Source organism: Bos javanicus, chromosome 10 (genome assembly GCF_032452875.1).
Source record: "Bos javanicus breed banteng chromosome 10, ARS-OSU_banteng_1.0, whole genome shotgun sequence".
NCBI lineage: Eukaryota > Metazoa > Chordata > Mammalia > Artiodactyla > Bovidae > Bos > Bos javanicus.
In genome coordinates, this window is record NC_083877.1 from 52,321,520 (window position 1) to 52,345,588 (window position 24,069).

General features: G+C 45.7%; 1 protein-coding gene across 2 annotated transcripts in view; it reads right to left on the reverse strand.

Annotated features, from left to right (window-relative positions):
- The window catches only part of CGNL1 (cingulin like 1), a 169,572-nt gene that overhangs the window by 7,472 nt on the left and 138,031 nt on the right, over positions 1-24,069 (reverse strand). For both annotated transcript variants that reach the window (XM_061431170.1, XM_061431171.1), the window contains 5 exons: positions 23,541-23,645; positions 17,809-17,961; positions 16,727-16,897; positions 12,445-12,606; positions 9,264-9,353 (listed from right to left, as the gene is read on the reverse strand). In XM_061431170.1, the coding sequence (XP_061287154.1) occupies positions 9,264-9,353; positions 12,445-12,606; positions 16,727-16,897; positions 17,809-17,961; positions 23,541-23,645 (681 nt within the window). The remainder of the gene's footprint in view (positions 1-9,263; positions 9,354-12,444; positions 12,607-16,726; positions 16,898-17,808; positions 17,962-23,540; positions 23,646-24,069) is intronic.

Here is a 24,069-nt window from a genome sequence, read left to right on the forward strand (position 1 = left end):
CGCACTTATCCTATGATATTCCCGCCACAACCCTACGATGTACATACTAGCATCTCTGCTCAGGACTCCAGGGCTTGGAGAAGCTAACCAACTTGGATGGTGACCCATGGCCCCAGCTTGCCCAGGACTGAGGATATGCTCAGGACATGTGACTTTGAATGCTAAAACTGGGGGGATCCCAGGCAAACTGAGGCAAGTCAGTCACCCAGCTTGCCAGGGATCAACACAACCAGTAACGGGGAGCCAGGATCGCCCTGAGCTCCTGACTGCTGCATTACAAGTTCAAGCTTCGGCAGAGGCTTCCATAGCCAGCATGTCTCAGACACTGCAAGATTCCTCCCTTCTTACACCAGGATCAGAAGTCAGCAAGAACACTCCAGGTGCCCTGGCAAAGGCTAGGCCTTCCCTAGGATTTCTCCTATATTAATAGGAAATGAACCTCGCTGAGCAGCATCTGGAAAGAAATCCCATTGCCTGCCTGTGGGTATCTCCATGCCCCACCCGCAGAATGGCTTCAGCAACGGTGAAAAATGCTCTTCAGAAGCAGAGGCCCCACATCCTTTTCCCAGGACCATCCAGCAGAGGGCGGAATGGAAAAGTCCAGAGAACTAAGAAAGTGACCCAGGAAAATATAACTGTTCCTTCTTTGCCTTTAGGTTCAAGGCAAAGGAGAAAAGGAAAGATAAACCCATTTGAATGCAGAGTTCCAAAGAACAGCAAGGAGAGATAAGAAAGCCTTCCTCAGTGATCAATGCAAAGAAATAAAGGAAAACAATAGAATGGGAAAGACTAGAGATCTCTTCAAGAAAATCAGAAATACAAAGGGAACACTTCATGCAAAGATGGGCACGATAAAGGAAAGAAATGGTATAGACCTATCAGAAGCAGAAGACATTAAAAAGAGGTGGCAAGAATACACAGAAGAACTATACAAAAAAGATCTTCATGACCCAGATAATCACGATGGTGTGATCACTTACCTAAAGCCAGACATCCTGGAATGCAAAGTCAAGTGGGCCTTAGGAAGCATCACTACAAACAAAGCCAGTGGAGGTGATGGAATTCCAGTTGAGTTATTTCAAATCTTAAAAGATGATGCTGTGAAAGTGCTGCACTCAATATGCCAGCAAATTTGGAAAACTCAGCAGAGGCCACAGGACCAGAAAATGTCAGTTTTCATTCCAATCCCAAAGAAGGGCAATGCCAAAGAATGTTCAAACTACCACACAAGTGCACTCATCTCACATGCTAGCAAAATAATGCTCAAAATCCTCCAAGCCAGGCTTCAACAGTACATGAATCGTCAACTTCCAGATGTTCAAGCTGGGTTTAGAAAAGGCAGAGGAACCAGAGATCAAATTGGTAACATCTACTGGATCATCAAAAAAGCAAGAGGGTTCCAGAATAACATCTACTTCTGCTTTCTTGACTACACCAAAGCCTTTGACTGTGTAGATCACAACAAACTGTGGAAAATTCTTCAAATCTGGGAGTATCAGACTACCTGACCTGCCTCCTGAGAAATCTGTATGCAAGTCAAGAAGCAACAGTTAAAAATGGACATTAAACAACAGACTGGTTCCAAATCAGGAAAGGAGTACATGAAGGCTGTACTATCACTCTGCTTATTTAACTTGTATTTAGAGTACATCATGCAAAATGCCGGGCTGGATGAAGCACAAGCTGGAATCAAGATTGCCAGGAGAAATATCAAATATGCAGATGACACCAGCCTTATGGCAGAAAGCGAAGAACTAAAGAGCCTCTTGATGAGGGTGAAAGAGGAGAGTGAAAAAGATGGTTTAAAACTCAACATTCAGAAAACTAAGATCATGACATCTGGTCCCATTATTTCATGGCAAATAGATGGGGAAACAATGGAAACAGTGGCAGACTTTATTTTTCTGGGCTTCAAAATCACTGCAGATGGTGATTGCAGCCATGAAATTAAAAGACACTTGCTCCTTGCAAGAAAAGCTATGACCAACCTAGACAGCATATTCAAAAACAGAGACATTACTTTGTCAACAAAGGCCAGTCTAGTCAAGGCTATGGTTTTTCCAGTGGTCATGTATGGATGTGAGAGTTTGGCTGACTATAAAGAAAGCTGAGCACTGAAGAATTGATGCTTTTGAAGTGTGGTGTTGGAGAAGACTCTTGAGAGTTGACTTTTTTTTGCATTTTTTGACTGGCAGGCTTCTCAGTCACAGGGGTTCAGAACTTTACAGCAGAGAACACGGAGGTCCACTGCCATCATCCGCGTAACAGAAGGAGCAGGGCAAGAACCCAGGCGGCGCCTACTCACAGCCCACTAGCCCCACCTGCTCAGGCTCTCTGGACTAATGCAGTGAAAAGGCTTCAAGCGGACTTAGGGTGTAGATACTGCTTTCATATAAAACTAAAGCCCCGGCACTTGGTCTCCTTAGGGCATCCTCAAATGCAGTGGGGGAAAAAATGCCAGCCACACACAGGTCAGCAGTCAGTGCACGTAGAGGCCTCCCTCGGACCCACAACCCCTGCCTGGCCCCAGGGCACTCGGGAATCACATGCTGTGGAGAACACCCGGAGACTCCTGTCATTGCTCTCTGAGCACCACGTCCGCAGGTAACAGATGCAGCCTCACAGCACCCCCGCCCCCCAGCAAGGCTGTGAACCAGCCAACACCGCCGCGGAGGTCGTCAGCACGGCTGGGCCACGGGACCGCGATGTGCCTCCTAGGGGAACCTGTTCTGTTCACGCCTGCTGGGCAGAGGCCAGGACCTCAGTGAGGACACAGTTAAACTTTGACTGCAATGGGAAGCGGTTACACAGACAGGCTGCAGTGGCCCAGCTTCTCTCCTGGCTCTGCATCCACCGACATGTGACCTTGGTCATCTCACCTCTGGGATGTGGACTCCACATTTCTAACCACGGAAGCTGAACAAGATGGCCTGTAAGGCCCTTGGAGCTGGCCTCTGCTATTGAAAGCACGTTTGGGGCCCCCACCCCACTGTGGGGTGCTGGGTGGCTCAGGCCGCACCTCCATCCTCTGGCTCAAAGCCAGCCCATCTCTCCAGACCTTTGGGAGTGTCCCCAGAAAAGACTCACTCTATCAAGGTGAGAGGGAAGGTGTGTCTGTGAACACACACGGTTGGGAGCTGGTGGAGGGGGGTGGAGGGGTGGTCTTGGAATGATGGGGTGGGTCCATCTGCTCATTCAGGCTGGACATCATGACAAAAAGACAGTCCCTGACCTCACAGGCAGACGTTACAACCCCCATTTCCCAGGTGGGAGGTTCAGGACTGGTGGGAGCAGTTTTGGGTTAAAAGCCTATAGGACCAGGTCCCTCAGTGAAGGACAAAATCTAGGAGGAGGAAGAGTTTGGAGGGTGGGGTGGGGTCCTTTGGAGCCTAAAAGGAAGAAGCACCTCGTGTGGTGTGAGGTAGAGAAGCGCCGAGGAGCGATTGAAAGATTGCTGAGGGGTCCACAGCACGGGCCCAGGCTGGGCTTCAGGACAGATGCTACAACTTCAAGCAGCAGCCACTGGCCCAAGTCTTGCTCCCTCAGTGCTACTAACTGGAAATTCTGGACTCTGCAGGAAACAAGGCCTCCTGGTACAGATGGGCACTCGGGAACCAGCATCCTGGAGGTTCCCCACAGGTCAAGACCTCCCTGGAGCGCCCCAGGGAAATGTGACTCTCCAAAGGAAAAGCAAAATAGCTATTATTCAGACTCCAAGACATCCCCTCAAAAGATGGCTATTCAAATAAAAGTGCAAAATAAATCACAGTGAAGAGTAGGAAAGAACAGATTTGAGGCTGTAAAACAGTTACTGTCACCAGACAGTCAATTTTCCTTCCATCTTTTGGAAATCAAGGCTTTTGGCAAACATGATAAGCTTCCTTCAGTTCTTCAAAAAGAAGCACCGGACGCTAAACTCTAAAATAAACATACCACGCGGAGCCCTACACAAGGAACACCTCGTGATGGTCCAGACAACACTCCCAATGACAGGTTTCACCATAAACCACAAGTGTTTCGGCCGTGCTCCTCACTGCAGTGACACCAGGACAGGACCTGTGACTCCTGAATATTCTAAATCAGTCCTTCCTACCCTGAACCCACACTGTGCTCTTTGCTCAGTCATGTCCAACTCTTTGCAGCCCCATGGACTGTAGCCCGCCAGGCTCCTCTGTCCATGGAATTTTTCAGGCAACAATACTGGAGTGGGTTGCTATTCCCTTCTCCAGGGGATCTTCCCAATCCAGGGATCAAATTTGCCCCTCCTGCATTGCAGGCAGATGCTTTACTATTAAGTCACTGGGTAAGCCCCAGGCCCACACTGGCAACAATTAAAGAGAGATAAAGAAAAAAGAGAGAGAAATGGCCTCTGACTTAGCCTGCTTCCTCCTTTGGAACAGGGAAGTGAATCAGAGACTGGGAAAACATTTCTCTATATAAGCTTAGTGCTTCATGTGCTGTCTATCCTTCAATCATATTAAATACACTGAACAAAAACTTTCCAGTGAAATCAAAAACAGAATAGGAGCTGAAGGCAACAGTTTATCACAGCTGGACTGGAAGAAAGCTAAACCCTGAGCACGTTGGTCGGAAGTAACAGTGTCAGATTCCAATGGGTTTGTGTCAGAGGCACTCGTGACCTGAGCCAGCTCTCAGGATTAGAAGCAGCTGCCTTCTGGGTTAATGAAAAGCCAGAGACATTTATGATGGCTAATAATAATATTTAACCCCATCACCTGTGTTTACCTTTGGGCTGTAAAGGGCTTGGTGCACACACACTTCTACCTAGTACTAAAACTGATACTCAATCACGAGAAAGGAAAATTATTATTAAGCAACTGTACACAGCGGGCTTTTGAGCAGCCTCTACAATAGGAGGCAGTTCTGAGACCAGGATCATTTTAACTAAAGAAAAAAAGAAAGAAAGAAATCCCATTCTGATCTTTCACTCGCTGACTGCAAAGGAGCCGTATTTCCCAGCCATATTCCAGTGACTGCACCCCTCTGGTGCAGACGGAGAAGCAAGTGCAAGCTAGCCACTCAGGAGCAGTTCCCAAACATGAGTGCAGAAGCCCACGCCTTTATCTACCAGGACTTATCCTGCAGTTGCCAAGGCAACAGGGCAGCCCTCGAGCTGATACTCTTCCTCTTGCCTGCTGGCCACCTGGGTTGAACAAATGCTCTTTCCACTAGGCTGGGTTATCTTGGCCTCCAAGGCCTAGAGAACACCTTTCTATCCAGGCCCCACTCTATTGTTTACTGTTGCACTCAGCCGCCAGAACCACACAGCAGTGCCTGAGGAGCCAGAACATCAGCCTCTGGGTCATCTTTAAAACACCAAGCTGGGCCATCTCACTGCTGGACACAGCAGAGTCAGGAGAGGAGCAGGTGAACAAAAATCCTCACTCGTATTAAGAGACAGCATGGCGTTATTTTTCACTTGGGAATAGAGACCCAAACATTTGGGGTGTTTCTATACTACCCTCACCCACCCATTGCCAGGATGATGGCAACAGGTGGGAGGTAGTGGGCTCTGAAATCAAGTCGTGGCTCCACACCTTTTTAAAGGTCTTGAGTCCCTATGCAGCCACTTAACCTTGTAAGCCCTGAAAACAAGAGAAAGCATGCAAGTCCCAGGCTCAGTGCCCAGCACCCAAAGAACCCTCAATAAGGATGGAAAATGTCATAAACAGAAACAAGGTTTTGGAGGAAGGAGAGGAAAAGAGATTTTTCTGGATTTAAACAGACCAAAAACCAGTAAAGCACCCACTATTGTATTCAAATTTCCTTCAATTTTAAGAATATCCTGAGCACGTATTGAAAAGGAAGGCTTCAGAAGGCCTGGGAACTTACAAATAATGTTGGCAGCATTTACTGACCATCAGATGTAAGCATGAGAAACTGGAAACAAAACGATGAGAAGGACAGAATGTTTGGTCTCACAACCCCCTTTCCTGTCCTCCGTCCCTGGGAATAGCCCAGTTGAGGCTTCTGCATTCAGGTTCCTGGGCTCCTGCCCATCCTCCCATCTATCCGCTTGGAGCACACACTGTGTGCTTCACTGTTCTGCTCAACAACCTTCCAAGGCTCCCCTCTGCCTTCAGGATATGCATTCCTTTCAAATCCTTCAACCTGCTTCTTTAACCTGCCTTATGGAAACTGGAAACCTAACCAAACACAGCAGTCCATTTGGTGCCCCTCAAAACAGATCCTACCACTGAATCTTTATTCATCCACTCCATTCTATCTAGGATTCATTTCCCATTCCTTTGGTAGTTTGTCCAAAACCTACCCTATCTTCAAAGCCAGGTCTTGGGCAGCCTTCCTCTAAGAACGCCCACAGTCACCTGTGCTGTGATGGTCTTTCCCTCCTTAGCTGCCTGACCCCTTCCCTTGGCATGTAGTTATCTGCTGCTTTTTCTTGATGATTTCCCATTGTTTAGGCATGCCTCCCCTCAAACCCCAGCACCTCAAGGATAGAGGCTACTCTCAACAACCCTGGAGCCTGGCCTCAGGGCTATGCACATAGTGGGTGTCCATCCCATTCTGCCCACACTGCTAGACAGAACTCTGCCTTGGGAGTCAGCCATGTGCCCTAGCTAGATCACAGGTAACTCTGGGCCTTGCCTCTCTATTACACAGAAAGCCTGGGGAAATGAACCTGGGAAGTCACTGTCAGATCAAAGATTCTGCAAAATCAGGAGTCCTGCCCCAAGGCCACATAAGCAGAGCCCAGAACCAAGGTCACCTGTGAACCTGGCTGTGCCCATCTGTAACCATTGCCAAAAGCCCCCAGATCATCACCGGCAGGCTTCCTGACCCTAAATTAGGCAAAAATGCTCACCCTAGTACTTGCCCTATGGCACCTTAACCAACACCTAATACCACCCTCCCAGCAGGAATGCCTGGTCTTGAGGCTATATACACTGGCTACACTGCTCTAACAGCACCGTCCACTCTCCCTGGCCTGTTAGGAGTTGGCCCACTGTGCTTGCGCACCCTTATTATCTCTGCTCTTTGTTCTTAATAAACTCACTCCCTTCTGAAATGCTCTGTGTCTGGAAACTCTTTTCCAACCTGCGCTCAGACAGCCACAACATAAATGGAGTAGGCCACTCACTATAATTGCTGGGAAAATCTCTTTCTAGCTTTTCCACTTAAGCCCTATAACTAAGATGAGGAAATATAATGGGAGATGTTCAGAGGAAGCAAAGATTTAGAAGAGGCTCTTGTGAGCAGGCAGAGATTAAGTACAGGGAAGAAGTTCAATCTTTGACTTTTTAATTTTAAGGAGACCAAGGTCCAAAACAAAGTTCCCCAGACCTTCCTGTTGCAGGGCTGTTGCGGAGCATCCAGAGCCAATGCTATAAGTCAGGCTGGAGACAACAGACAGGCGCCATTTCCTGTTCTTTAGGGGACACTTCCTGTGAAGGAGCTGTCACAGAGCTGCATTTGAGGAGGCGGAGGAGAAGGGGTCTTAGGTTTAGAACTTTCCCATTTCTCTAATTCTGGCAAGAAGGCACGAGCACATCCCTAGAATTTAACCTAAGTGGACTGAAATGGTTTCAGAATCAAGGCCCCCTCATCTACACCCAGAGCCCTTCCTTGGACCTTTAAGAGGCAAGAAGCAAGCCTCAGATTCTCACCTTGACTTTGAGAGAGAAGTAAATGCTCTCCTGTAAGGCAGGTATCTCTGATCAACCCATTCTCTACCCTTCCTCACAAATCCAAAGGCAACACAGGCCAGGAGAGAACTCCCATCAGGAGACCTCACTTGTCTCAGGGGTTTGTTTTATTGTTTCAGTAATTCCTACATCAGTCTGAACACAATGCTCAGTCTCTCCACTTTAACAGACACCAGGCTTTACCCTCCCTACCCCAGAGAGGGCAGTGAGAACAAAGAAAAATGATGAGGAAAATACAACAAACATTGCAAAAAGACTAGAGACATCTGTGAAACCCAACTTTACAGGGACATAAACACACACCCGGGGAGAGAAGAAAAGAGTTAAAAGGTGACCCAGACACTTAATTTTATAAAATCCTCTCACAGAATTTCAATGTCAGAATTCAGAAAAGACTTCAGAAATCTCCTGGACAAACAGTCTCATTTGTCTAGATCTTAGAAGCTTCATTCAGAGAGGCTGGGGCTTCCTCACAGCTACATGAGGTCAGTGCAGGAGGCTGGACGGGGACTCTTTTCCATAAAACAAGTAGGTTCCCTCTATGTCCTCCCCAGGCTTGCTTTAGGTTCTCAGCTCAGGGAAAATACTTTCAACTTTGACCAGATCACAGAGAGCAGTTCCATTCTCCGTGAACCATACTGGGAGGAAAGAGAAGAGGCTAAAATAAATGGATTTGAGTGAAGAGCTGCCTTAGGGTTGGGCCACCAGCTGAGCAAGGGAGGCAACCACCTCTGGTTCAGTTTGTCTGATATTTGGGGGCTGTAAGGCTGTTTTAAGTGCCTGGTGACATGAATCTGAGCAAACTTCAGAAGACGTGGAGGACAGAGAAGCCTGGCATGCTACAGTCCAGGGGTCGCAAAGAGCTGGACACAATTGAGAGACTGACCACCAACAACAAATAATGATGGGATGACATACTCCTAGACCTACCATTCCTACTGATGTGACACCCCATCCCCAGGATATGACTGAGGCACTCTGAACCTTAATTAAAAAAATGGAAACAAACCCCAAAAACCTTGGGATCATACCAAGTGTAGTTCAGAAAATCAGTTCCATTATCTACAGTGTGAGGAAAACTGCGAACTGTCCCTGGCTGCCTCCCAGTGTTCCTGGAAGGATCAGGTATCCATGCAACTCCTGCCGATTGAAAACTGCAAAAATCACTCACTTGCATGGCACTGTTACCATGCTATGAATGCCTCACAGATGTATGCACTAACTCACTGGCAAAGTTCTTGAAGGAACAGACTGCATCATATCATTTACTTCCAATGGCACTAATACAGTGGTGGCCACCAAATTTCATACAATTGCTTGCTGAACTCATGATTCTTCGAGCCTCAGCTCTAAAAGCACTTTGCCTGTTGTGACTAAGAGACTGTTTTCCATAGCCACTCTGGAAACTTTCATTCTACACACTTTATGGTATATATTTCACCTCCCTTGTAGTGGCTCACACCATCTTCCGTCATTTCCATAAGCCATGGACTTGCTCCCCCTCCACCAGCCAAATCCTCAGGGTTAACCTCTCACATTTCCTTATGATCCACACAGCACTCAGCAACAGAACAGTACCTGTTCCCTGCTCCGGGTGATCCTCTCAGACAGCAAATCCGAGTTGTTTCTTTCTTCTTCCAGCTCCATCTCCAGTTGAGACACCTTGTCCTGAGAAAGAAGTTACAAACACAGCCTACCTAACTTGCACTGACCAAGTTTTTAGGAGCAAGGACTGCCCTGCCTTGCACAACACCACAGGGACATCAGAGCTGAGCACCATGAATTAGAGTTTGGTAAAATGATGTGTCTTTTTCTCATACTGTGCAAAGTACATCTTTTAAAACCTGTTTTATTGCTTTTATAACGTTATTGTGCATCTAGAAAACACATAAAAGGAGAAAAAAATTGCCCCACTGAGGATATTTTATATTTCCTTCAAGCCTTTTTTTTCCTCTATGAATCGGTAATTTTACAAAGATCTACCTAAGCCTAACAAGCATATGTTACCTGTTAAAAGACAACGTGGAAACCAGGATACCATCCAAGGCACTCTTCTCGAACTACTGTAAACTCAGGACAATGTTCTCTTTTTTCCCTTAATTGTGAGTTTATTTCCAAGCTAATTTCCAGTTCTCTAGCTTATTACCAAAATATCCAACAACTTTCTCTGGGACATCTTTGAGACAATGCCAGAAACCCTGAATGTATCAGGACAATGTTGTTCCTCTCTCCTGCTCAGGGTTTCCAAGACCTTCACAGGAATAGAGTCTGAAGCAGGCTTTCGCATCTGCCTTTTCCTTCTAGGAACCTCATAAAGGCTGGTGTAGTCCCCAGGTCCTCAGCAGAGTAACATTAAGACAGTGTTGGCCCATTCTGCTAAGCCACCCATCATACAAAAAATAGTTATTTCTGTCTTCCTTGCAGGCTCCTAATTTAACATCACTGAACATTAAGAGAAAAGCACTTCAAATTAGCTTTGTATACAAAAAAAAAAAAAAGAGGCTTCAAACACAAACCGCCCCACTAGAATGGGAGGCTATGGGGTTGGTCCATGTATTTCTCCTGTCACCAAGCAGTGTGCCATACATCCAGATTAAGTCAGAGCCATGGGACAGGCACACTAAAAGCAATCAGCATTTTCAGTTTTAATGGGAGCCTGCAGCATCTGTACATAAATATTGTCTCTGCGATTGTCAAAGTTGGCTGACGAGCCTCCGTGTGCACCAAAAATAAAACTCACTGAACTCTTGTGAATGACTCAATGTCTGTGAATGCCTCCTCTGTTGTGAGCAAAACCTACAGAGAACCCAAAGAACTGTCTCCCAGGAGAAAACAGGCACCTGAGTTTCTGAGTTTACAGGCTCATTAATGAGAGAGCTCTTGAGTCTAAGAATTAATCTATCAAGTGCTAGTGAAGGAATAAGCAAGATATTAGTCACGGCAAGACAATCTTGCCAGCGGCCTCTTAGGGGAGGAAGCACCCTCTGGTGTGCCTCATTGGTGGGGTCTTGAGAGCTGTTCATTCATGCTTAATGGAAAAACAGCTAAAATACTGCACAGGGGCAAATGAAGCTTAGCTATGCCACTGCTTCTAGACCTTGAGTTAGTACACGGAATATGTTTTTTATAGTCAGAATATTCTAGGAGAGAACCTGATGACTCAATGGTTGACTAAAAGCACCTCTTCACAGGGTTCTCTCCCTGCCTACAATTCATACTATACAGAACCCAGCAGGAGACTTCAGGGGATCAGGCCACAGGTCATTACACCAAAGGTTTTCACATCACTACCTGATGAAGCTTTAGCTTGTTTTTAACCAGATTGTTTGAGCCGCAGAATAATCACTTCCTAGTTACCTGGGTTGAGCTTAGTTTGCCTAAAATGACCTCCACTAATGAGATTAGAACCAGGACATTGGGAAAATATATTGCAATCTTGGAAAAAAAAAACAAAAAAGATAAAACCATAACCAAGTAATTCTAAGCCTCCAAAAGGGCTGATCTAATAAAATCTTTAATGGTTGAAACATCACTTCCTAGATATAAACTGCTACTAAGTCCCCTGGAGGTTTAAAAGTTATTTCTATTTATTTGCAAAGTAGAATCAGGAATTCCATAGCTTTTAAATTCCAGCTATCTCTTCCTGGCCTTGAGCACTGTCTGACTTTTATCAAAACCTTGACAATGTTAACTTTTTCCATAGGTCTGAGGCTGATTTTTAAGTGTTTCTTTTCCTCTCTAAATTCCACTGGGATGTGGGCTGTGTGTGGGAGTAGGGGGTGGATGTTTCTGGTTTGGGTTTGGGGTGGGATTTCTGGTTTGGGGTAGGTTTTGTTCTTGTAAATTCATTTTGTAAATTCAGTGGGACTGATGTTAAGTTTCTCCCTGTCTTTCTTGGTAGAATGTTCAAATTTGGATGCTATTACTCACATTTTTCTAGTGTGTTGTGTTTTCATCTTGTAAACAGATCACCCCAGCTGAGCACTTTCTGATAGACTGTCCTGGACTATGAATACATGGTTATCCAAGAGTGGCCTGAGCCAGTCTGCACTGTCCTGGACTATGAATACATGGTTATCCAAGAGTGGCCTGAGCCAGTCTGCTGCTTGTTTTGGCACAGCTGGACCCTCTGTAAGAAAACGCGCCAGAATCTGGGGAACAAAAGCGGAACATGGGGGTGTCCCCAGGTGTTGGGCGGTTTGGACCCAAGGCATGGCTGAGCCCCTCCGTATTCACAGCAGCCTTGTCTCCTCTGCAGTTGGAAGTACTACCCAAAGCAACAAACTATCTGTTGTGCCCTATCTATGTGCCCTTCTGAAAACTCATCTAATCTCCTCTGGATGCTTTTGCTTCCTCTTCAAGACAATGATGAGACTACAATAAATGATTTCCATCATTCCTTCCAGCACTGACGTCTTATGAATCTATGAACTACCTGGCTTCTTCTTCAAATCAAGAAGTGACTTTAGGGACTTTGCTGGTGGTCCAGTGGTTAAGACTCTGCTTGGGCTTGATCCCTGGTCAGGGAACTAAAATACCACATGCCCATGTGCTGCCGAAAAGCCCACGTGCCGCCAAAAAGCCCACGTGCCACAGTGAAGACCCCGCACAGCAAAAGAAAGAAATGACTTTACAAACATCTAACTGTGCAAAAGAATAAAAAACCAAAGACTTTCCCAAAGGCTGAGGTGTGCGCAAAAAGGCTGCTGCTTCCCTTCTGTCCCACACGCGTCTCCCCAGACCCCGGCTGCTCACAAACCTCCATCTGCTTGACGAGTCGGCCTCGGTCATCCTTGAGGTGACTCTTCGCCTCCAGCTCGTACTCCAGGTCCTTGAGTGTCTGCTCTAGAAGCTGCCTTTTCGTGAGCGCTTCTTCCTGAGCTCTCTGGTAGTCCCGTAACTCTTCCTCCATCAGGCGCATCTAGAATGAGGAGATACGGGGGTGTTTATCTGGGCACATAGGAGCACAGAGCTCTCATGAGTGCGCAGGCTGACCCTGGAGAGGATACAGCGGCTCCCGCTATGCTGGAGGTCAGAACACCCTGAGCAAGCACCACCTCCCTCTCGGCCTCAGTTTCCTCTTTTGTAAAAAGAAGGCTTGAGGACTTCCCTGGTTTGCAGGGGTTGTGGGTTTGATCCCTGGTCAGGAAGCTAAGATCCCACATGCCTCCTGGCCAAAAAAAAAATCAAAAACAAAACATAAAACAGAAGCAATACTGTAACAAATTTAGTATAAAGACTTTAAAAATGGTCCACATCCTCCCTCAACACAAATCGTTTAAAAAGGAAGCCACTTTCCAGCTATAGAGAAAAACCCCATTGGGTCATAAATTCAATCCAGTAGATGTTGGCCAGCATTATATAAAATGGAAAAAAATATCAGAGTAGTACAAGCAAACATTGTTTTCTGAAACATTTCTACTAGATACTAATACATTTGTACGGATGCATGCATTACTGTGTTACAAGGCAAGACATCTTTCTTAAGGCAGGTCACGGTCAAAGATATTTGAAAGCCCCTGAACTAAGTTAGCACCTCCCAGAGCATAATCTTGCTCACCTGTAATAGGTTCCTCTCAACAGAGGTTTAAAGTGAGGGGAAAATAAACGCTAAAATCATGACTCCAAAGCATCCTGCAGGCACAAAATCTATTACTATAAACAAATTAAGAGAAAACCACTGGTTTCTAAAAGAATATGGTCAGTTGTCATAATTGACAGTGTTTTGTTCCTCCACAAGGTGGCACTGAACTGACAGCTTTGAAGAAAGTGTAAGAGACAACGAGCTTGATTCCCAAGAGTTGCCGTGTTTTCCACTCCTCTGAACTCTCCCCAAAGGGACTAGGCACCTCAGCACACAATGGTATTCCTTAAATATCTCTGTGGACTGATTTGGTGAAGGCTGTCTGTTTATTTCTCAGCGTCCCTCCTGGAGGTGGTTCAGGATAACAGGTGGAAAACACAGTCTCAGGAACAGACTATATGGGTTAATTTCCTTTATGATAGTAAATGGCAAACTCCAGTAAAGAGTAACAGCTTTGGGGCTTCCCTGGTGGTCCAGTGGTTAAGAGTCCACCTTGCAATGTAGAGGACACCGGTTCGATCTCTGGTCTGGGAGTATTCCACATGGCATGGAGCAACTAAGTCCATGAGCCACAACTACTAAGCCTGCGCTCTACAGTCTGCAAGCCACAATTCCTGAAGCCCTCACATCGCAGCTGCTGAAGCCAAGCAGAGCAATGAAGACACAGCACTGCCCAAAACACATAAATAAAATTATTTTTAAAACCACACTTTGCTGAGAGGCTGGTATGCAATTAAATATTAAAAAGGAAAAGAAATACCAGCCTTTGGGAGTGGTTTTCACAGAAAAGTGGGGAAGCCTCAGAGACAACCTTTTTGGGGACCCAACAGGTTAGACTAGTTTAGGAAGCCCAGAGGGAAGACTAGGAACTGTGTTTGCCTCCTGGAGGCTAAAAGGAACACCCGACATTTCTGCGAGAACAGCACAGTCTTGACGAAGACATCTCCTGATAAAGACTAGGCTGGCGTCAGTGGGGACTGAGTGACAACACAAAATGAAAATCCTTCCATGGAAAAAGGATGATGAGACATTCTTTGGATACAGAGATGCTCCAGGACATGAAAAAAAAACTCTCCAAATAAGAAAGTCTTTAAAAAATCTTCTGTGCTTCAGTGTCCTGATTTACAATATTGTGATAAATATATCAATAAACCTACCTTAACGAGCTGTCCTGAGACTCAAATGAGGTCATACCCCACCCAAAGTACGGGGGTTTTACAGTCAGACTGATAGGTAATGGTACAGCTCACATTTCCTTCTTGGTATCCTTTCCAACATCCAGCCCGTTTCTGCCTTCTGATGCCCTCAGTCCCTAACATCCACCAAGAGCTCTACCATAACCGAGAGTATCCAAGAAGGACATGCACAATACAGTTAGCAGTACAATGTCTGGAATCATGAAGTAGACAAATAACTTCTGAACCTACCAATGCTAACTTTAAAAGTAATTAAAAACTGCCCTTGGCGAAGTGGGATTTAGAAAATAAATGCAACAGTGAACTCTAGTCTTAATTCTCTAAAGATGACCTTCATCAGAACTTTTCTAGCTCCATGTCAAAGGTAAAAAAGGTAAAAGGCCTGTTTCTCTCATAGCGAACAAGGCAGTATTACAGCACTCAAGTGCAAAGACCCTTGCAGTTTTTTGTTATTGAGAGCTTTAACTAAGTACAGCCAAAACGGGATGGAAGGTGGTGAACAGAGGTGAGTTTTTTTAAGAATCCCATGTGATCCTGGCTTATTAATTCACTTTTGTTTCAAACAACTCCATGACTCCAGCACCCTTAGGGTGGTTTCTGACTGTAGTTTCCTTCTAGAAGGAGGAGGTGCCTGTTTCTGCCATTCAAATGGAAACACTGTCTCACAAGGATAGACCAGTGAGAATATCAAGGAAGTACAGTCTTTGTTTTCATCTTAAGGAATTCTTTTTTGAATTACTGCCCTTTTACAAACAACACTGATCTCCATCTGGCCCTAACTAATCTCTCTGAATCTGTTTCCTTATCTAACTAGAGGGTCTCTAAGGTTCCTTCCAATCTGAAGATTTTACCACCATAACCATTATACAAAAATCAAAGGGAAGCACTGGACAAGGGTCACTGTGACACGGATTTTCTGAAATCAAAGCAGCTTACAAATAGTTGTTGGTGTTCTCGCAAATATCTGAATCCTCTCACCCAGTTGCTATGAAAATGATTGTTTTTCAATGCCAAAGAGAACTGTGCTATCAATACGCTAATTTCAGTTCTTACTAGAAGTCCTGTGTCCTGAGACCCTAAACCAGAGGAGATCTGTTATCAGGCTCCTTTCAGAAGTGTAGAAGTCTGCAATAAATATCCATTGTTCTTTCACACAGTTTCAGCACTGACTCATGAATGACCTTTCTTTGATCATCAAAGATAATAAAAGTTTGTTTTTTAAAGAAAAATTTGTTTTCCTATGGAATCTTAGTGCTCTTGGTACTGCTTATGAAAAACAAAAGAAAAAGCAAGCTTTAGAATTATAACAAAAACTAGTATTAGTGTTCAGGATACACAGATCCTTTGCCATATAGTCTCACATGTTACCTCATTTAATTATTAAATCATTATTATTTTGTATACTTTTAAGATGTAGAAACAGATGCTCAGAAAACTGGAGTAACTTGCTCAAGGTCATCTAGCTGGCAGGAGGCAGAGTAGAAATCAGCTTACATAGTACTGGCATTTTAGAGCCTTCAGCTTTCCATTAAAATAATCAAAAACATTCCCTTTATTATTCACAATTCTTCAGAAGTCAAGACTTAAGGGAGCTAACATTTGGGTTACTTTGCTCTATTATTCTTAAATATAAAACCAAGAATACACTTTACTACTTTCAGTACTCATAAATTCCTGAAGATTTCTGTCTCCATTATTGTTGTTCTGAAACTCTTATCCACCACTCCTACTGCAATGAAAGTCCATGTAATTTTAAGCCAATGGCGGAAAAAAAAAAAAAAAACGGATTACTTTAATCTTTGTTCTAGGATTAAATTAAAACATTACCACATATGAATCATTTAGACACAGCTGGGCACACCACTGCTGCTCCATAAACAGCCGCTAAGCTTTTTTAGGCAGAATATCTTGGCTTAATCACACAAACTAAAGTTGTGTCAACTTCACGTCAGAGGCCCTGAGTCCTCTGTGTCTTAGAATGCCATCTGCCCTGATGCAACCATCCTGAGAATCAAGCTCAAATGCTGTCTTAAGAATCTACCCCAGTGGGAATTCCCTGGCAGTCCACTGGTTAGAGCTCTGCGCTTCCAGTGTAGGGGGCACAAGTTCAATCCCCTGTCAGAGAACGAAGATCAAACATGCTGTGTGGCAAGGCAGCAGGAAAAAAGAAAACAAGAATCTAACCCAGCCTCTCCTGGAAGAGTTTCAAAGCAGATTCTGAACACTGGTAAACCAGAACTGCGCTGGTCGGCCATTATTACCTCATCCTGCAACTTCATTGCAGTCAGACGGGACTTTTCTGCCTCTAGAGTTTTCTCCTTCAACTGTCTTTGCATCTCCGCAAGTTCCCTGCGATTTTTCTCCTTGTATTCATCCAGTTGGTTCTGGAGCTCCAGCGTTGATGTGCGGGACACCTCGACAATGTCGGCCATCTGGAGAAGTGACACAGGTGTGAACCCCACCCCACCACCCACCCCCGGCCCCCGCATGAGGCTCCATCTGGAGCCTGGGAGTTAGGCTTGCACCCCATCGCCACACATCTCCTCTTCTCTCCTGTGTAGCCCCCCAAAGTCTACAGATCATGGTCTGCCCAGATTAGTCACCTCTAACGTGGAAGTTGCGTGGTGACCTGAATAGGCCTATCTCTGGAGCTAGATTCTGGGTCCTGGGTCCTATTCTCGCTCTGCCACTTACCAGCTATACAATTGGGGCATTACTTGCCCTCTCTGGGCCTCTGCAATGTGCTCATTAAAAACACTGAAGCCATAATCTATACCTTGGCAGGACTGTTGTCAAAATTAAAATGATGCAGACAGAATTCTACTTAGATATGAATGAGCTGGTAAACTGACTGATGCAGAGCAGATGTCAGAAACTGGCCAGCGTTCAGGGAAGCTTCTAGAACATGGGGAGTCCATTTTGGCTCTGTGCCTTTCCCCTTCTGGATGTTTTAGGGTAGAGGGGAGCAGAGAAGCCACGACTACTGGGCTTTAAAACTGCCTTTCACGCTCCTGGACAAGAAAGGTGGAGCAAGCACATCGATTACACACAAAGGCAGAGGTTCTGATTGAGGTACCATCTGTGACATCTGCACTGACAATGCCAGGCTTCTCTGGGTAAGGGATGAGAGGCACTGAGCCCAGGGTCCAGGGGGCATTCTCTAAACCAGTTTCTCGTAACTGGAATTATCAACAGGCCTGAAGAGCTGCTTCAGGGGATCTGCAAATCCCAGACACCTTTGTGCTGAGACATACTGCAGATCTGCTCAGCTCTGTCAGGCCCTCCAGCATGGTGGGGGGTGAAGGGGCTGGGCCCCATGCCCTGCCCAACTCCTGCCCCTTACCTCCTTCTGCAGTTTCTCAATGGTCTTGTCAAGGTGCCATCGCTCATTCTCCATGTCATTCTTCAGTCTCCTTAACTGCTCCTTCTGCTCGGCCTCGTCTTTGAGCCTCTCAGACAACTGCTTCTGTTCCTGGGTGGCCCGGCTCAGATTTCTCTGCAGATGGCAAGGAGAGGACAGTCCTGTCACCTACCTGCCAGGGCAGCTGCAGGGACGGGTGGCAAAGGGAGTTTCACAGCCACACCACAAAGCAATCAGACCTGCTACATCACTGATAAGGATCCAAATAAAGCCATTACAGAGACACGAGGATACTGTCAGCTCTGAAATTTAGGGACCAAAATGGAGGCTGACCTCACCAAAAACACAGGCAGGAATGAAGGGGCAGATGAAGGATGCATTACAGAAATACAGAAAACGGCCAAGGCTGCTGGGGATGGTGATTCAGGATAGTATCCAAAAACCTGGCAGAGCTCATGCTCAAAAACCACGGGGAAGTTATACAGTAGACTAACTTCGACCCATGTGGCAATTCACATCCTGTGACATACAGCATTGCACCTAATGTTCTAGCATTGTCTCTGCTATGTGGATGGTTCTTACAATTAAAATAGCTAAAAATCAAACTATAAGGAAAGAGAAATTGTCCCATGGGCCAAGATTCCACTTGGGTTAGGGGGAGTTATAATCAACAATCCCTGAGATGGACTCACACACAGAAGAGAAGCAATCTGGCAATCTACGGGCTGAGGAGCCTGCTGGACAAGAGGTATGGAATAGAAGACACACTCATTAGGAAAAAGACAGATGTATGGTTACTTAGTGAATCACACCAAATACTAGTAGGTCTTACAAAATGTAACATCTTGGGTGCAATATTTCCCCTGGGTTCCTCTGAGGCTCTCATCTCACAACATTATACAGACTGATGTCCTTTATGTAAAAAAAAAAAAAAAAAAAAGAACATGTAATTCTAAAAGAAAGAAAAAATCCTAAGGTATCTTAGGAACACTATAGTAGCTTCTTTAAATGGCTAAGAATGAAGGGCTGTGGCATAAGGATATCATGAAGGGGCACAGCTCAGAATAGCGGAGCGTAACCCAAACACAGCTAGATCAGAAAAATGGCATCAGGCATTGAGGGCTGAACGTGAGTTAGTACAGGTACTGTTTGGGACCTACTCAAGTCTTGTGTCCCTGCAGAGGCTGTATAAGGACAATGGTTATATTTGTACAGTGCTTAACAGGTTACAAGCTGCAGTCACATGCAGTAACTCAGGCATTTTGAAATCACAAAGCACTTCAGGCGCTTCTGGTTTGCAAAGCTTTGGAACAGATCCACTGGCCAGCCACACGGCCTAGGGCCAAAAAGCCACCTGTGGAGGACTGTGCTCAGAGAAACAAGCCAGCACAGCCAGGCCACTGCAGTTAATTGCTGCAAGGAACCAACGTCAAAAAAAGCAGTTGGGGAGAGCGGATGGAAGGAGAAAGGGAGTCAGAAGTTCAGTGTGGGGCAATGAGCAGGACTGAGAGCCACCACGGTCAGCGTGGCACACACCCGACAGAGGGTCAACCCTGGGACTCGTGTTTGTGGTTGATTTAGTGCGTCGAGAGCAAGGGGCAGCACACAGGACAAGCTAAGTGAGGCATGGTTCCACTGTGTGGGAGCAAACTCTCAGGAACAGGTATCTCAGAATGGCAATTTTTGGAAAGCAACAAATATAGAGGGATACCAGCTTCCCTGGTGGCTCTGTGGTAAAGAGTCCGCCTGCCAATGCAGGAGACGCGGGTTCGATCCCTGGGTCAGGAACATCCCCTGGCGAAGGGAATGGCAACCCACTCCAGTGTTCTTGCCTGGAGAATTCCATGGACAGAGAAACCTGGAGGGCTACAGTCCATGAAGCTGTAAAAGAGTCAAATATGACTTAGTAACTAAACCACCACTCACAGAGGGACATCATCGCCTTCCCGTAGAACTGCCAGAATACAACTCAACCCCTACCCCTACAGATCCCCCAGCCTCTCTTTCTTCCTTTTGGATTCCAAATCTCAGGGGCTCCAGGCCAAAAGACAAGCCAGCCTCGACTCCATTCAACTCCCACATGGTGAAAGCTCTTCTGCTTTACCTTTGGCTCAGGATGGGTTCCGCTACCAACACCCCGTTCCCTGGCCCAGGCTCTGCTCTCCTGTGCTACTAAAGACTCCTGAGACTCAAACAATCTGAGCTGGGCTTGACCAACACACCCTGTCCCAACCTTAACACATACACATTTGCCTAGAAAAATAATTTTGCTAAATCATTTTTTAAGTATTTCTTGCATGCTTGCCTCTATTGCATGGCAGTAAGATCTATAAAGGCAAGGAACAGATTTTTTATCTGAGTATGTCTCATAGTCCAGATTCACTATTAGGCACAGGATAAAAAATCTCTGTGGCTGCAAATTAACACCTATCCCCAAAAGTGATCTAAAGATTTCTTATATCAGAATCACCAAGCAAGGGTGGTGGACTCCTTATGTAAAATACAGAATCTAGCCCTTTCTGATGGAATCACAATTTTTCTTAGAGTGGAGCCCACACATTTGCATTTGAAAGTTTCACCCAGATAATTCTGATATACTCAAAAGTTTAGAAATGCTGTTCAAACAATGCTCTGCTTCTTCGGAGATTCAAGAAATAGGTTCTAATAAGTCACTGCTGAGAAAATATGTCCCAGATTCACATGAAAAACAGCAAACTTGGCAACTTTGCATTTAGGAGTTAGGTGTGAAATGCTCTATAGCTACAGTGACTGCATTTCCAAGACCAGCCATACAAGTCTCTTGACCAACACTGGGACAAAATTTGAGGAAAATCTGTCAGAGTGGAGAATCCAGAACACAAGGCTGGTAGACATACAGTGAGTGCCCTTGAGCTTGGGGACCATTATCTCAGTAGATGCAAAGCCTTTTACTGTATGGCTGAGCAAGGCCTCCATCAGTCCGTATTAACAATAACTATGTGGCAGGTGAGCAGAGGGGCTTGAGGGAATGGGAGGCTTGATCAGAAAGAACTGGATCTCAGAGCCCTTGACATATGTTAACCGCGGACTGTGACAAGCGTGGCGGCTTTCTTCTTCTGTGGTCTCAGTACACAGAAGTCTGCTAGGGTGGGAGGTACAGGCAAACAGAACATATATTATCAACAGAACATATATCATCACCCTTCCCTGAAGAAAAGAACTATGGCCCCCTCATCTGCAGAAGCCATTTCTCAAGGTAATCAGAGACATCTTTGCCATGAACACAGTTTAAACAGGTCTACACAGCAGCCTAATCCTCAACCAAGTGGTTGGGCTGAAGTAAACCAAGAACGGTACCCCCTTTGAACTCCTGCTCTGTCTGACTGAGCCAGAATGAACCAGACCTAAGTTCACAAGGTCTTCACCTACAATGGCAAGAAATATATTTATCATGCATGAAGATGCAGCAGATTGTTAATGACACAAAAATTTTGAAATATAAAATGCTTATGTGGGAAAAAGAAAAAAAAAGTTACTCTCTCCTCTTCCTCTAAGGGTTAAGTTCCCTTTTGATTGTCAGTTTTGGGAGAGGCATGCAGAATGAACTAAAGGAATGACTGTTTGGTCCCCAAATTGAGAAAAAGCAAAGTAGTTTTGAGTGATGGTGTGTTTTACATAGCACTACTTTTGAAACAAGATAATTCAGATAATGATGGTGAGACTGCCGGACCCTCTTAAAATTCCTGCAGGATTATGTTGCCAGTGGTTAGCACAGCCACATGCTGCCTGAAGCAGTCTCACCATCTCAACACCACTGGGAAAACAGGCCTGAACAAAAGTAACACGTCAGGGATAATTCTGAAGGCAGGAATGGAGATCCGGAGGTAGAGGCCAGCAGGGATCACATTAAGATCTTTAGACCTTGAGGCCATCATCTGTTCTCTCCACTGAATTAGCTGTGAGCTGCAGATTCACAGCTGGTGAACCACCTCCTTCTGTGTGAAAGTTTCTGGTTTGATCAAAGGATGATAAAGACAGAGCCTGTAACAGCTTTACCAAGTGCCTGGTGTGGATGTGACACAAAACTGCAGATTTTTGCCCCCACAGAATACAAATGTTTTTCCTCTCTTTCTGTCCCCAAGAAGCTCAGAGATGTAAACCCTGCACTTTGACTGCTGGGTTGTAGCCACCACAAGCCTTAAAAAGCTGCATAGGGCAACCGCCGTTCACACAAAATCTGCCAAAAAAGAGTTAATAACAAAGATCTAGATTAATAAAGAAAGAAAAAGAAATCCAAAGCTAAGACACCAAAATGAAGAAAATACAGGACTTTACTGCATGCAAGAACAAGGTCTCTGTCCGAAGCCAAAGAGAAGGTGCAGATCTGGGGGTGAGGGCTCCTGAGCTGTGGCTGACCTGAGTGAACCCCGGTACACATTCCTCTAGCCCTGAGGAGATGATGCTGTATATGAAAGGAAAGCTGCAATTAGGCATTTACAAATTTGAATCCTGACTCAGCCCCTGACATTTTTCATGTGCCCCTGCCTCACCCTCCCTTACAGACACACAAGTCCTAAGGAAACACTTTAACAGACTCCTCTAAGACAGCTGCTCAAAATAACTGGCTTTTACCTCCTCAGAAACTCACCTGAGGGATGCCTGATGCTGCTGGTTCTTTAAAATTCCAGAGCAGGTAGAAGGAAGGACATACCTGGATCACACTGAGGTCACTGTGCAAAGTCTATTCAGAACCTCAGTGCAGACTTTGTTTTTTTTTTTTTTTTTTAAAAAAAAGGACATACTTCAATCTTTCTTACCTTCAAATGGGAAAAACTAATTTTCTAAGAATCTGCTGATTTTGAATAGAGATAGCTATCCAGTTTCAAGGAAAGGACTTCCTCGGGCTTCGTTTAATAGCCCTCTTGAAGGACTGTGCTCTGAGGCATCTATTTGCCCAGAGGAGAGAGGAAATCGGCTTCTGCCACAGAGCCACTCCACAGTGCCCTGGGGACTGATTCTGTTGGCCTTCTCACACAGTTCGTATTTTATCTTTGGAAAGCTGCCAGGCTCTTCCATGTCTGGAGAACTGCTCAGCCCAGAACTCCTGACATATGGGTGCTTCACAGCTGTGGGGATGTCCTGGGCTGTGTAGGATAGGGAGCAGGAGCCCTGGCCTCCACCCACGAGATGCCAGTAGCATCCCCCCATCTGTGGCAACCAACATCTCCAGACATTGCTCCAATGTCCCCCAGGTAAAAACACACCAGTCTAGGGGCTTCCCTGGTGGCTCGATGGTAAAGAATCCTCCTGCCAATGCAGGAGACACAAGTTCGATCCCTAATCCTGGAAGATCCCACATGTCACAGAGCAACTAAGCTCTATGATCCACAACTATTGAGCCTGCTCTCTAGAGCCCAGGAGCCACAACTACTGAAGCCCATGAGTCCTAGTGCCCAGGCTCTGCGACAAGAGAAGCCACTGCAACCACAAGACATAACTCGAGAGCAGCCCCTGCTCACCACAACTAGAGAACGGCCCACTCAGCAACAAAGACCCAGCAGCCAAAAATAAATAAATAAATGAATAAAAAGAACCACTGGCTTATATAGACAGTCGGAAGTCAATGAAGGTTATTACGGAAGGAGCAGCCTGGAAGGACAGGACCAGTGGCGATCTGGACATGTCCCTCCTTCTCGCGCTTCCTCTGTGGGGGGATAAGGACCCTCAGTGTTTACCTGAGCCTCTTCCAGCTCAGTCTGCAGGGCTCTTTTGGCTGACGTGGCTTCTTTCTCTTCCTTTCTTGCATGCAGAAGGGCCTCTTCTAATTGCCGAGTTTCTCCCTACAAAGAAACATGGGGTTAATGCACACTCAGATGGGTGCTGTGCCTACAAAGCTGACTCAGCAGCATGAAAGGCAGGCAGGGTACATCCACAGACATAGCCGGCAGGGACTGCGGTCACCATACACATGTCATGGGCCCACAGTAGCACAAAACAGATGTGTGTGCCTGTCTGCAGTGCCATGGTTAACCAGAAATGAACATCCAAACCAGTCATCTGAGATGATCTGCGGGAAAATACAGATGTCCACCCTCAGCACAGGAGCGTCAGCAACAACACTGAACAAACTCAAGTATGAATCAACTCAGTACTCAAGCACTGAAAGAACTCAGGCGCACAGTCTGAGAAAAAGCTTTTCAGGGGATTTTCACGGTGACCGTTTGGGAAACCTGTTAGAATACACCTCCCATCACATTTCTTTCG